Source organism: Anomaloglossus baeobatrachus, chromosome 3 (genome assembly GCF_048569485.1).
Source record: "Anomaloglossus baeobatrachus isolate aAnoBae1 chromosome 3, aAnoBae1.hap1, whole genome shotgun sequence".
Classification (NCBI taxonomy): Eukaryota; Metazoa; Chordata; class Amphibia; order Anura; family Aromobatidae; genus Anomaloglossus; species Anomaloglossus baeobatrachus.
This window is the reverse complement of record NC_134355.1, coordinates 211,246,840-211,259,171: the sequence shown is the minus strand read 5'-3', so window position 1 is coordinate 211,259,171 and position 12,332 is coordinate 211,246,840. Positions and strand designations below refer to the sequence as shown.

Here is a 12,332-nt window from a genome sequence, read left to right as displayed (position 1 = left end):
AAGCTTTTTTACGTGTATTTTGGAGAGGGTTCAGCTCCAAAATCCACATGAAAACTCTATGACCATACCCCAAGGCTGATTTAGAATAATGGAATCCGCCATGTATTTGGATCCATATTACAGGCTTCTCTGAGATTATGATTTAGCGCACAAGAACATAGCTGCATTATCATTATGGCTGTTACAAAGGCCATCTAATGCCGTTCACTTACGCAATGGGAGGTAAAAGGCACTGCTACCGGAACGTCATGTGGCTGCTTCCCAGGTATAAGACACATGCCCTATTCTACTTAATAGGTTGGATGCATATCTTGATGGCGGCCAACGAAAAGGCTACGTTATGGAGCGACCAACAGAAGGCTACATCATGGGGTGGCCAAGGGATGGCTGCGTCATGGGCTGGCCAACAGAAGGCTGCGTCATGGGCTGGCCAACAGAAGGCTGCGTCATGGGCTGGCCAACAGAAGGCTGCGTCATGGGCTGGCCAACAGAAGGCTGCGTCATCGGCTGGCCAACAGAAGGCTACATCATGGGGTGGCCAAGGGATGGCTGCGTCATGGGCTGGCCAACAGAAGGCTGCGTCATGGGCTGGCCAACAGAAGGCTACGTCATGGGCTGGCCAACAGAAGGCTACGTCATGGGCTGGCCAACAGAAGGCTGCGTCATGGGCTGGCCAACAGAAGGCTACGTCATGGGCTGGCCAACAGAAGGCTACGTCATGGGCTGGCCAACAGAAGGCTGCGTCATGGGCTGGCCAACAGAAGGCTGCGTCATGGGCTGGCCAACAGAAGGCTACGTCATGGGCTGGCCAACAGAAGGCTACGTCATGGGCTGGCCAACAGAAGGCTGCGCCAATATCACCTCTAAGGAACACCCATGTGGATCTACTGTGCCTCCAGAGAAAGAAATGGGCATATGCCATAAGATGATGTATCACTGCCTTATCAGCACTGGAATAAGCCAGCACAGCACTATAGCAATAAATGGCTGCAGCCCTTAGGGCTGAGCGGCCTCTCAACCTCTTGCGTGGCTTGGAGGTCCTTTCACCTTAATACTAGATGTTTTTGGCTTGGTGGGCACAGCAGACTTCCTCGTCAGAGCCGCACATGCAGGAGATTTGCAGTGGAGCAGCTGAGCGCGCTGTGCTTTTGACCTCGCTTCTTTCCTGCTAACGCAAGCGCCTTTGGCGGAATGATTCAGCGCATTATACAGTCGCGCGGGAGGGGGAATAACACGAGACGTTTCCAGCTCGGGACAAGCCACGGCAGAGAACGCGAGGAAAGGGGCGAGCGCGGTCCTGTGGGGGAGGCGCCTGCGAGCAGATATTTCTGGAAGGACTTGGCTCTCCGCCACGCTCCACACTAAATATTAATCGCCTCTAGTTTCCATTCACAGTGACCCACCCTAACCCGCACATGCTTGTATCACAGACGAGTAGTGAACTACAGCACGGCAAGGACACGTATGGAACATGGCCGCCACCGTTAGCTGCACCGCAGACAGGACTGGGGAGGTCACCTATCCGGCCTAATTATACGAAAGAGAAAATGTGCCTGCATCACGGCAGAGCCAGCCCTCCCCCCTCTCTGCTGAGGCCATAGTAACTGAGGCGGCGGCGGCCCTTGTTTGTTGTCTTGGCAGCAGTTCAAAGAATGAGGGGGAGGAAGCGTGGGCGTGCTTGCCGAGTGGCAGTTACTGCGCCTGCGCACACAGGAGGCGGCGGCCACTGCACGGGGACTGTCGAAGAATCGAGTAAATAGAGAACTTGGAATCACAACGGTTGGCTCGGCCGTGACGTCATCGGCTTTGACGGAGAGCCTGTGTTGAGAGGCGGGAAGGCGGCGTACGGGAAAGGCAGCCGAAATAACCGGCGGCGGGATGCACTAGATGGTACAAGCCGGCGCACATCCATGTCATGCCAAGACTACCCGGCTGGCACCGCAAGGGGTTAAGGCTGGAGTTGTTGTGAGCTTTTGGCAGGCTAGAGGGGAGGGGGGCTCCTCTGGTGACTGAGGCTGCAGCCAATCAGCAGGCTGCTTCCCTTCCCCCTTCCTCTCCCTCCTCCCTCCCCAGGAGCGGTGCAGCTGAGGAAGGCGAGGGCAGGAGCGCCGCACCGAGCAGCATTCCTCCTCCGGATCCCGGGCTCCTGGGCGTAGTGTGCATGTCCGGCGCTCGCCACAGCGGAGGGCGCCCAGCTCCCCGCGGCTGAGTCCACCCGCGGACGAGTCCCCTGTGATTTCCTCTCCTGTGGATCTGCGTGGCTTGCTCCTTATTGCTATGTCATCCGCCACGGTGGCCGCCTCCCGGAGACAGTCGTGCTACCTGTGTGACCTGCCGCGCATGCCATGGGCCATGATCTGGGACTTCACGGAGCCCGTGTGCCGGGGCTGTGTCAATTACGAGGGCGCCGATCGCATCGAGTTCGTTATCGAAACGGCCCGCCATCTGAAGCGGGCGCACGGCTTCCAGGACGGCCGGTCCCCGGGGCCGCCAACCTCGTCCTCCTCCACGTCATCGTCCGTGAAGCCCAGCGCCAAGGAGATGGCGCAGATCGGCCATCCGGGAGGGGCCCCTGAGGGTGTCCCGAGGGCCCCGCAGCAGCCCCCTCCCCCGCAGTGCCTGGACCGCTACCCGCTGGTGTCGGAGAGGCCGCCGCCCCGCCTGGCCTCGGATTACGGCCGGCAGGTCAATGGCATCCTCCTGCCCAACGGCTTCCCCAAACCGGACGAGCCGCCCGAACTGAACCGCCAGAGCCCGAACCTGCGCAGGACTAGCGCCGTGCCCGCCTCGCTGGGCGCCCTGATGAACGGGCGAGCGCCGCCTCTGGGGATCTCGCTGGTCGCCGCCGCCACCACCTCTGCGGAGATGGGCAGCAAGCGGCCGGGCTCCGTGTCCAGCAGCGAGCACGACAAGGACAAGCACCGGGCGGACAGCTACTCCGAGCTGGCAGAGAACCACAAGGGCAGGGCGGAGGAGTGGCTGAGCAAGCCCCGGACGGTCAGGGACACGCTGATGGCCCTGCAGCACAATCACTCGCCATATGAAGGCAAATTCAAGAAGGATTCGGCCACAGGGAGGGTGCTGGGCTTTGATGCCAGCAACCCAGCTGCGAAATCTGGTATGAGCCTTTCACCGTATGCCTATCCGCCGCCATGCTGATGTAGGCAGGGAACTGGGAGGACCTGAGCAAGGCTGGTGTGCCAACCTCATAGCTCGCCAGGCTGTGGTGCCAATGTCTGGTGTGCAGAGCCTGTGGGACTGATCTGTCAGAACCACTGCTTTCACTTTGTGCTGGGGTGTGGACTTGGTGCAGAGCGTCAGGAGAGGTGGTGATCCTTCTAAAGATGGTGCGCGTGTGCGGCTGCGTGTTCCCGGTGGGTGCGTGTGTGTGTGTGACCTCCGTGTTCCCGGGGGTGCGTGTGTGTGTGCGGCTGCGTGTTCCCGGTGGGTGCGTGTGTGTGTGCGACCTCCGTGTTCCCGGTGGGTGCGTGTGTGTGTGTGCGGCCTCCGTGTTCCCGGGGGTGTGCGTGTGCGGCCTCCGTGTTCCCGGGGGTGTGCGTGTGCGGCCTCCGTGTTCCCGGGGGTGCGTGTGTGTGACCTCCGTGTTCCCGGGGGTGTGCGTGTGCGGCCTCCGTGTTCCCGGGGGTGTGCGTGTGTGGCCTCCGTGTTCCCGGGGGTGCGTGTGTGTGTGGCCTCCGTGTTCCCGGGGGTGTGCGTGTGCGGCCTCCGTGTTCCCGGGGGTGCGTGTGTGTGCGACCTCCGTGTTCCCGGGGGTGTGCGTGTGTGACCTCCGTGTTCCCGGGGGTGTGCGTGTGCGGCCTCCGTGTTCCCGGGGGTGCGCGTGTGCGGCCTCCGTGTTCCCGGGGGTGCGCGTGTGCGGCCTCCGTGTTCCCGGGGGTGCGCGTGTGCGGCCTCCGTGTTCCCGGGGGTGCGCGTGTGCGGCCTCCGTGTTCCCGGGGGTGCGCGTGTGCGGCCTCCGTGTTCCCGGGGGTGCGCGTGTGCGGCCTCCGTGTTCCCGGGGGTGCGCGCGTGCGGCCTCCGTGTTCCCGGGGGTGCGCGCGTGCGGCCTCCGTGTTCCCGGGGGTGCGCGCGTGCGGCCTCCGTGTTCCCGGGGGTGCGCGCGTGCGGCCTCCGTGTTCCCGGGGGTGCGCGCGTGCGGCCTCCGTGTTCCCGGGGGTGCGCGCGTGCGGCCTCCGTGTTCCCGGGGGTGCGCGCGTGCGGCCTCCGTGTTCCCGGGGGTGCGCGTGTGCGGAGACGTGCTGCGGGACTGTCCATGGTGTTCTGCGCTCTGGCCGCGGCTGCCTCTGATGTCTCCTTCCCTGTGGTAGTGGTCTTATTATATGGTGTCCGTCGTGGGCTTCTGTATTACACGGGAGACACTGGGGAAGGTGCGGATCGTTGGTCATAGCCATAAGTGCTGAGGTTGGTGTGTGTAGTGGGCTGATCCATCATTTGTTCCTAGTGGGGTCTCCAGTATGGTGCCTGGTGTGCCACGGAGGTGCGGTTGTAGGCTTCACAGCATGGAGTCTGGTGATCGGTGGGACGCTTTGGCTAGTCCTTCCTTGGGTGTCCTTTGTGGGCTGCCTGGTTTCTGTCCGGTCCTCTGTACTGTATAACATCTCTGTATTTGTAGTGCTTTCTCATAGTTGAATTGTTAAAAATCTGATACAAGCCGTGCTGTAAAATGCTTCTGTAGTGCACAGAAAACCGCAAGGCTTCTGAAATGTTTGGCCAGTAGCTGTTGTATGTGATTAGTGTCGCTGCAGAAGGCGGCATATATCTTACTACAGCCGATGACGCCACACTAAGCAATGGGCGTGCATAGTGTACAGCCAACGGTGCGCACTGGTTCTTACAGCTTGGGCTTCCAGTATCACTGAGCTCCACACTGAATGATTATGATTCAGCACTGGAGGGAGGCTTCCTGCTTCTGAGCCTGCAGCTCTGCAAGTCCACACAGCTCTGCTACATCCTGGTCACATGCTGTACAACAGCTGATTTACATATCTGGTTATTCTCATCTACCAGTGCCTATCACAATATGTAGTAGGCATAATATTAGCAAATACCTCCTATTAGAATGTAGTAGAGTTCTGATAGATGGGTCTCTTACCTCATGTGCAGGGCATTGCAGTTTAAGTATCCATGGTGATAACCTCATGTAACCACAGATACTTGAGCTGCAATGCCCTGCACATGAGGTAAGAGACCCAGCTATATCAGAACTATACTACATTGTAATTGGAGCCATTTGCTAATATTATGCCTACTACATATTGGAATAGGATTTTTGCGATGGGAATAACACTTTAATGAGGACTGGACAGTCACAATTTTGTTACCCCTTTGATTTTCCATTGGCGCTCCCATCCTACCTTCCTGATTCTTTCAGCCTCCCACCATTGCCTCCAGGAGGGGATTCCCCATGTCTTCATTTTTCCAAGGATCACGTTAGAACTGTTCTTGCAAAAAGTGTCTGTTGCATTCATCGCAGGGCTCGTCAGTCCTACCCCACAAAACAGAGGTCCTAATTTCTCATTTTATTATTAATTTTGCTGTTCTAGAGTAATCTGTATGATTGTCCCCATGGCAAGTGTTGGCTTTAGTCCATGTGTTCCCACATTTTCCGCTTTGTGTTGGGGCAGAGCGTATGCCTCAGGATGACGCTGCATGTCCATGGAGTGTAGTTCTGTCTTCTGCTTTTCTTCCCCATAAGGGTGGAGCGTAGTTTCCTGTTGTAGACTTAGTGCTGCCAGGGACATTTGTCAGAATCGTGATGTGGCAATATCTGTAGTACAACCACAATTTCTAAAAAGTTGGGATACTGCATAAAATGTAATGATTTGGAAATCTTACCGCCATATTATTCACAATAGAACAAATATCCGAAGGTGAATGTCAGACATTTTCCATTTCGTTAGAAAAAAAGTAGCCTAGAAATTGATGGCAGCAGCACATCTCAAAACCAGTTGTGACTGGGCCATGTCCACCGTTGTGTAGACCCCCTCTTTTCTCAGCAGTCTGTAAACTCTGGATGTGAGGAGACCGGTTGCTGGAGTTTTGGGGGAGGAACGCTGCCCCATTATTGTCTGATGTAGAATTCTAGCTCTGGATCGTTTTTGCTGGATTTTAATTTCGTAATGGGCCCAATGTTTTCTGTTGGTGAAAGGTTTGGACTGCAGGCGGCCAGTTCAGCACCTGGACTCTTCCTCTATGAAGCCATACTGTTGTGATGGGTGCAGCATGTAGTTTAGCACGATTCTGCTGAAATATGCAAGGCCTTCCCTGAAATACACACAGTCTGGATGGGAGAACATGTTGTACTAAATATCTATATAAAGTTCAACATTGTGCCTTTCAAGGTGTGTAACCTGCTCATGCCATAGGCACCAATACAACCTTGCACCATCAAAGATGCAGGCTTGGGAACTGTGTTCTGATAAGATGAATGGTCGCTCTCTTGAGTCCTCAGGACACTGTGTCCTTAGTTTCTATGGAGAACTTCAACATCTGACCTCAACCATTTTTAAGTTAGATATTACTCAAAGAGGACTACAACATTTCTGGAGTGATTTCTATGGCTTCTTCTTTGCATGATAGAGCTGTAAATTGTATTTTATGGATAGTACGGTAAAACTGTGTTCACAGATAATAACTTGTGGAAGTTTTCGTGAGGCTATGCAGCGATTTGTACTGTGCCGCCTGAGGGCCCGTAGATCACCAGCATCCAATATTGACTGTTGGTCTTGTCTCTTGCACACATGGATTTCTCCCCAATTGTTTAATGATATTTATTGTAGATTGAGATATTTAAAGTCTTGCAATTTTACCTTGAACACTTTTCTGAAATGGTTAGTTTTTAGATGCAGTTTAGATTGTGGAACCTCTGACCATGTTTGCTTCTGGGACTCTGCCTACTCTGCCTGTCCAACATGCTCTTTTATACGCAGTCATGTGACTTAGTTAACAATTGATCCGACTGTTTCATTGCTATGACTTATTTTTCCAGCCGTAAGTGTCCCAACTTTTTTGAGATGTGTTGCTATCAATTTCCAAAGAATGAAATTTTTTTTTCTAATGGAAATATGACTCATCTGTTCCATGTTGTGAATAAAATAAGGCTATAAGAGGTTTCCAAATGGTTGTATCCTTGTTTTCATTACATTTCAGACAGCGGCAACCGTTTTGGATTCTAAGTAGATACCGTACATGTATTTGGAGAGCTCCAGTGCCTGTGATGGGGCATTATCCTCATAGAATGAATCTCCTGAAAGATGCAGACTTCTTCCTGGTCCACTGCTTAATGAAAAAAGGGGGAAAAATGCAGCTTCTAAGACGTTCCGTCAAAGTCCAACAACATTTATTGACCAAAAAACAGTTGCAGCTAAACAGCTATGACTGTTTTTTAATGTGTGGGTTTTTTTTGTTTTTTTTTTTTTTTTTACAATGTTATCGGAATATCATGGAAGCTGGATTTTTTTTTCCCATTGTTCCTTGTTACACTACGAGCTCTGTGCCTCCGGATGTTTTCAGTTGTGAGCGGACTTTTCCTTTCCTTGCATATTGGACTACTTGAAAGTGTCCTCTAATAACTGGCAGTAGGTTTTCGAGACAATTGAGTCCATTTTCAACTTGAAGAGGTCAGACATGCCCATCCTTAAACCAGCTCATGGCACTACTCAACGTTGCTGGAGTCAGGAGTGGAGGTCTGTACCTGTTACCGATCCAGCCATGAGCCCATCCATCTCATCAGTCCATAAAACCTATCTTCAGATATTTCTTGGCCAGGTCCAGACATTTCCTCTTGTGTGTCTTCCTTACCCTGGCCGTGTCTCTGAGTGCTGACCACCTTGTACTTCGGGGCGCTCCAGGAAGGATACAGCTCTGGAACATGACAGCACTGGAGGATAATGGGATCCCGGTCGCTTAACACTTACTTTTCATCAAATCTTTGCCAGTTATTTTTTTTTTTTTATTTTTTTTTTTCTCAACACATTATTTGTAATCTATTTGACTATTTCCAGCAACATTTTTGATATCGAGTTCAGCATCCCGCAGTGAGACTGGTGACCATTTTTTACTGAGTCAGTAAGTCTTTTTTTTCTTTAGCCCATTTTATGGATGGAAAAGAAGTTACCTAATAATTCTGCACCCCTTGATAAAGGGTGTTATATCTTTAGGCCGCACTCTTCCTCATTACACAAATACACATCACCTGATCTGTGTCATCCAATAAGCATTCAAGTTTATACAGATTGGAGGTGGAAAATCTGCCTAAAAATTATATGGTCAAATTACTCGCCTAATAATTGTGCACGTTGTGTGAATTTAGTATTCTAGTTGGGTTTAGCCGGACATACTGTATGCTTGTTTGCTGTCATTTCAGAAGTATAGTATATCATTTTTTTTATTCGGTATATTGGGAAGGTAAAGGTCAGGTCCAATAATGCTATTAATCTGAAGACATTAGGTTATTCTGCAGGTTAATAGCCTTCTGGAGGTGCCTGTCTGCTGAACTGAAAGTGCAGCACCCAGGAAAAAAATCAATTTTAATTTCCTGGGCGTTGCCAGCCTTGGTCATACCGGCGACCCCACAGATTCGGCCACCCCTCACAGCCCTGAGGCTAGCGGCAGTGCCCTGCACTGACTGACAGCCCCGCAGTGCAGGACTCCAGAGCTGGCTGTCAGTGCTGTGAGGGGTGACCGATTGCACTGGGGCTGCCTGTATGAAGGAGAGCCGGTGGCTGAGAGGAATTAAAGTTCATTTTTAGCCCAGCGACCAGGCACCATCCTAATACTATATTAATCTGCAGAATAAACTTTGCAGGTTAATAGTTTGTTGGACCTGACCGTTCAGATTAAATAAGCAAAATCAAGTAATTAAAACTCCTGTTTTTCTGCGGGGTTGGGTTCACTTCTAAATTTTTTTTTTTTTTTACTAGGCCACTTGATCATCACATGCTTGAATAATTGTGGCTCAATGCTTATCTATTTACCATTGCCCGATCCTTGGAATCCCTATAGGCCATGTCTCGCCATGCTGTCCTGTTTTCCAGAGGGTTTTTTTTTTCTTCTTTTCAATTGCTTGCTGTTCATTCACATGTCATTGTTGATCGTATCCAGCCAGCGGACTTTGGTCTCCTATTTTACCACTGACACTTCTGAGTAGTAACTCCTTTTCTAGTGAATATGTATACATCACATGTACAAAATATGTCTATTTCTGTCCTGTGACTTTGCCTTTCAGGGCCAATTTGGGGCTTATATCGCGAACATATTTGTTGGTCATCCTAGTTGTTCATGGGATGCGTAAGTCTTCTCCAGCGCAGATGCATGAATTTTTCCTCTGCCTGCTTTCACGAGTGTCCACGTCTCGCAACCATGTGTCGCAATTAGGAACACAATGACTGAGACATCCTTGAACTTCCATATTTGGTCCACGCTCACCATGGCTGCACGCCCCTGTGCTATCATGTGTCAAACCACAACTGTTCAGAGAGGTACCCAGGAAAAACAAAGCTGTCAACTACGTCTTCTGTTTCTTCAATGGTATTCTTTTGGTGGAATTCTCTTTGATGGTCATAATTTTGGTTTTCTTCATGTTCAGTTGAAGACCATCTTGCTTTCTTCCAATTTCAGGATCAGCTTCGTTATGTCCTTCTCACTCTCTGCCTACAGGGTTTTATCATCGCTCTGATTTTGTTCCACCTAGTTTCATCCCAACACTCATCTTTAGGCTAGGTTCACACAGTGCGTTTTTTTGACGCTGTGTTTTTGTGCGTTTTTTTGCGGCAAAAAATGCACAAAAACGCACCCGCGGCAAAAAACGCACGCGTTTTGCTGCGATTTGGTGCGTTTTTTTGCTCACTGCGTCTTTATGCGGTTTTTTCAGTGAACAAAAAAAAGGTCTGATGTCATTTCCTTCTTCAATATGTTCTTCATTCTCCACTAGTGTATGCAGGAGAGCAGACAGCTGCAGAACTACAAGGCTCCGCATACTCCATCCAATAGTTGTAAGCAGGAGAGCAGACAGCAGCTGCAGAACTACAAGGCTCAGCATGCTCCATCCAGGACTGTATGCTGGAGAGTCAGGGGGAGAAGACCTACAAGGCTCAGCATCCTCCAATCCTCCATCCAATAGTGTATGCAGGAGAGCAGACAGCAGCTGTCGAACTACAAGGCTCAGCATCCTCCTTCTAGGACTGTATGCAGGATTTCTTTGCCCCCCCCAAACAAAAAAAATGACGTGGGCTTCGCCATATTTTTGTATGCTAGCCGGGTACAGCAGGCAGGTACGGGCTGCCCCCAACCCCCAGCTGCCTATTTGTACCCGGCTGGGAACCAAAAATATAGAGAAGCCCTTTTTTTTTTTTTTTTTAATTATTTCATGAATTTCATGAAATAATTAAAAAAAAAAAAATGACGTGAGCTTCGCCTAATTTTTGTGTCCAGCCGGGTACAACTAGGCAGCTGGGGATTGGAATCCACAGTGCAGGGTGCCCATGCTTTCTGGGCACCCCCGCTGCGAATTGCAGTCCGCAGCCACCCCAGAAAATGGCGCTTTCATAGAAGCGCCATCTTCTGGCGCTGTATCCAACTCTTCCTGATGCCGGGTGGCTCACTGGGTAATGATGGGGTTAGGGCTAGCTGTATATTATCAGCTGGCCCTAAGCCCGAAATTCATGGTGTCATGCCAATATTAGACATGGCCACCATGAATTTCTAGTAAAGATAAAAAAAACCACAACACACAAAAATATTTTTATTAGAAATAAAACACAACACAATTAGTGACTCCATCTTTATTGAAATAAAGAACCCCCCTCCGCAGTAATCCTGGGTCAAGGGTCCCGCGCCGTCCAATCCGGATCCAATATCATCTGATCGGTTTGCTGGAAGGCAAAGTGATCAGATGATGTCAGGTTCTAGGGGCTGAAGCACATCACACATCAGCTGATTGTATAAAAGCCGATTATACAATCAGCTGATGCATCGGTGCAAAAAAAAAAAAAAAAAAATACTTATGTGCTGATTACCGGCAGCTCCTAGAGCGATTGGAGGAGTCTGATCCCGTCCGATCGCTGCAGCAGCTGCCGGTAATCAGGGATGAAGTCTCCTGACGCATCCGCTGATAACCGGCCGGGCGCCGGCGTCAGCCCGAGAGCTGACGCGTCAGGTGACTGCATCACGTGATCCATCGCCAGGTCCTGCATCCTGCAGGCATACGTACCCGGGGAGACTGCATACACCCGGAGCGGCGTTACCGGGAGGAGGATCTGGGAGCGGGCATGGCACCGGGAGTCTGCAGATAGGTGAGTATGACTTTTTTTTTTTTTTCTACTGTTAACTTTTGTTTTCGCAGCCTCTTCCACCTCCCGCCCAGACATGGCGCCGCACGGCAGCATACAGGACCGGAGGTGGAAGCGGCGGTGACTGTACCGGGAGGATTCACGCTTCTGTGTTTACTGACAGAAGGAATCCTCTTCTTGTACATGTCACTTTACTACCCACCTCCTGCGTTTTATAGCTGCGTTTTTGGTCTTAGAAACGCACCTATTTGCGTTTCTCATTGCGTCTTTCAACATCCCATTGCACTCAATGGATGAAAAGCGTAGTGAAAAACGCGGGAATAATTGACATGCTGCGTTTTTGTGGCACCACAAAAACGCAGCTGAAAAAAACGCTGTGTGCAGACAGCAAAAATGAAAACTCATAGACTTTGCTGGGGAAGCAAAGTCATGCAGTTTTCTGAGCAAAAACGCACCCGAAAACTGCGCAAAAACGCACTGTGTGAACTTACCCTTAAAGTCTAGGTTCCTTTTGATTAAATCTGTATAGCGGTTCAAAAGGTGAGAGGATACATCCTTGTCCTTGAACCATTCTGTATCCTCACACCTCTTTCATGTATCAGGCATTCAGGAAGTTCTTGTCTTTCCTGGCTTTGTGAATTCGGCATTGAGCCTCCTTGCCACATTCAATCTGTTCTTAGCCTTGGCCATTTGTCATCTGCAGAGTGGTTGCAGTTAACCAATTCTGACCTCGTATTTGCTTCTTGTTTTGTACATTCTCTCGAGTAGTTTCAGTAACTGTTCCTTTTAGCCTCTGCATGGCTAAATGCTTAAACTCCTAGTCTGACCCTGACTTTGGCTACAAGGCGTTGGTAAGACCTACAGTCTACCCCTGGTAGTGTTTTTCCCAAGAGATTTGATCTATTCCATTTTTTTGTTTGCAGGGGAGGTAATGGATCTGATTGCAATGCTGTACATTTGATTGTCTTCAGGTGTAGAGGTGAAACGTCGGCTGAATTTGTTGGTGATTCTAAGTTTCTCATA

General features: G+C 50.6%; 1 protein-coding gene across 1 annotated transcript in view; it reads left to right on the top strand.

The window, feature by feature from the left end:
- The first annotated feature begins 2,190 nt into the window (after nucleotides 1-2,190).
- Nucleotides 2,191-12,332, top strand: part of IRF2BP2 (interferon regulatory factor 2 binding protein 2) — a 28,553-nt gene continuing 18,411 nt past the window's right edge. Inside the window, exon 1 of the mRNA XM_075339705.1 lies at nucleotides 2,191-3,118. Coding sequence (XP_075195820.1) covers nucleotides 2,278-3,118 — 841 coding nt within the window. The 5' untranslated portion in view covers nucleotides 2,191-2,277. The remainder of the gene's footprint in view (nucleotides 3,119-12,332) is intronic.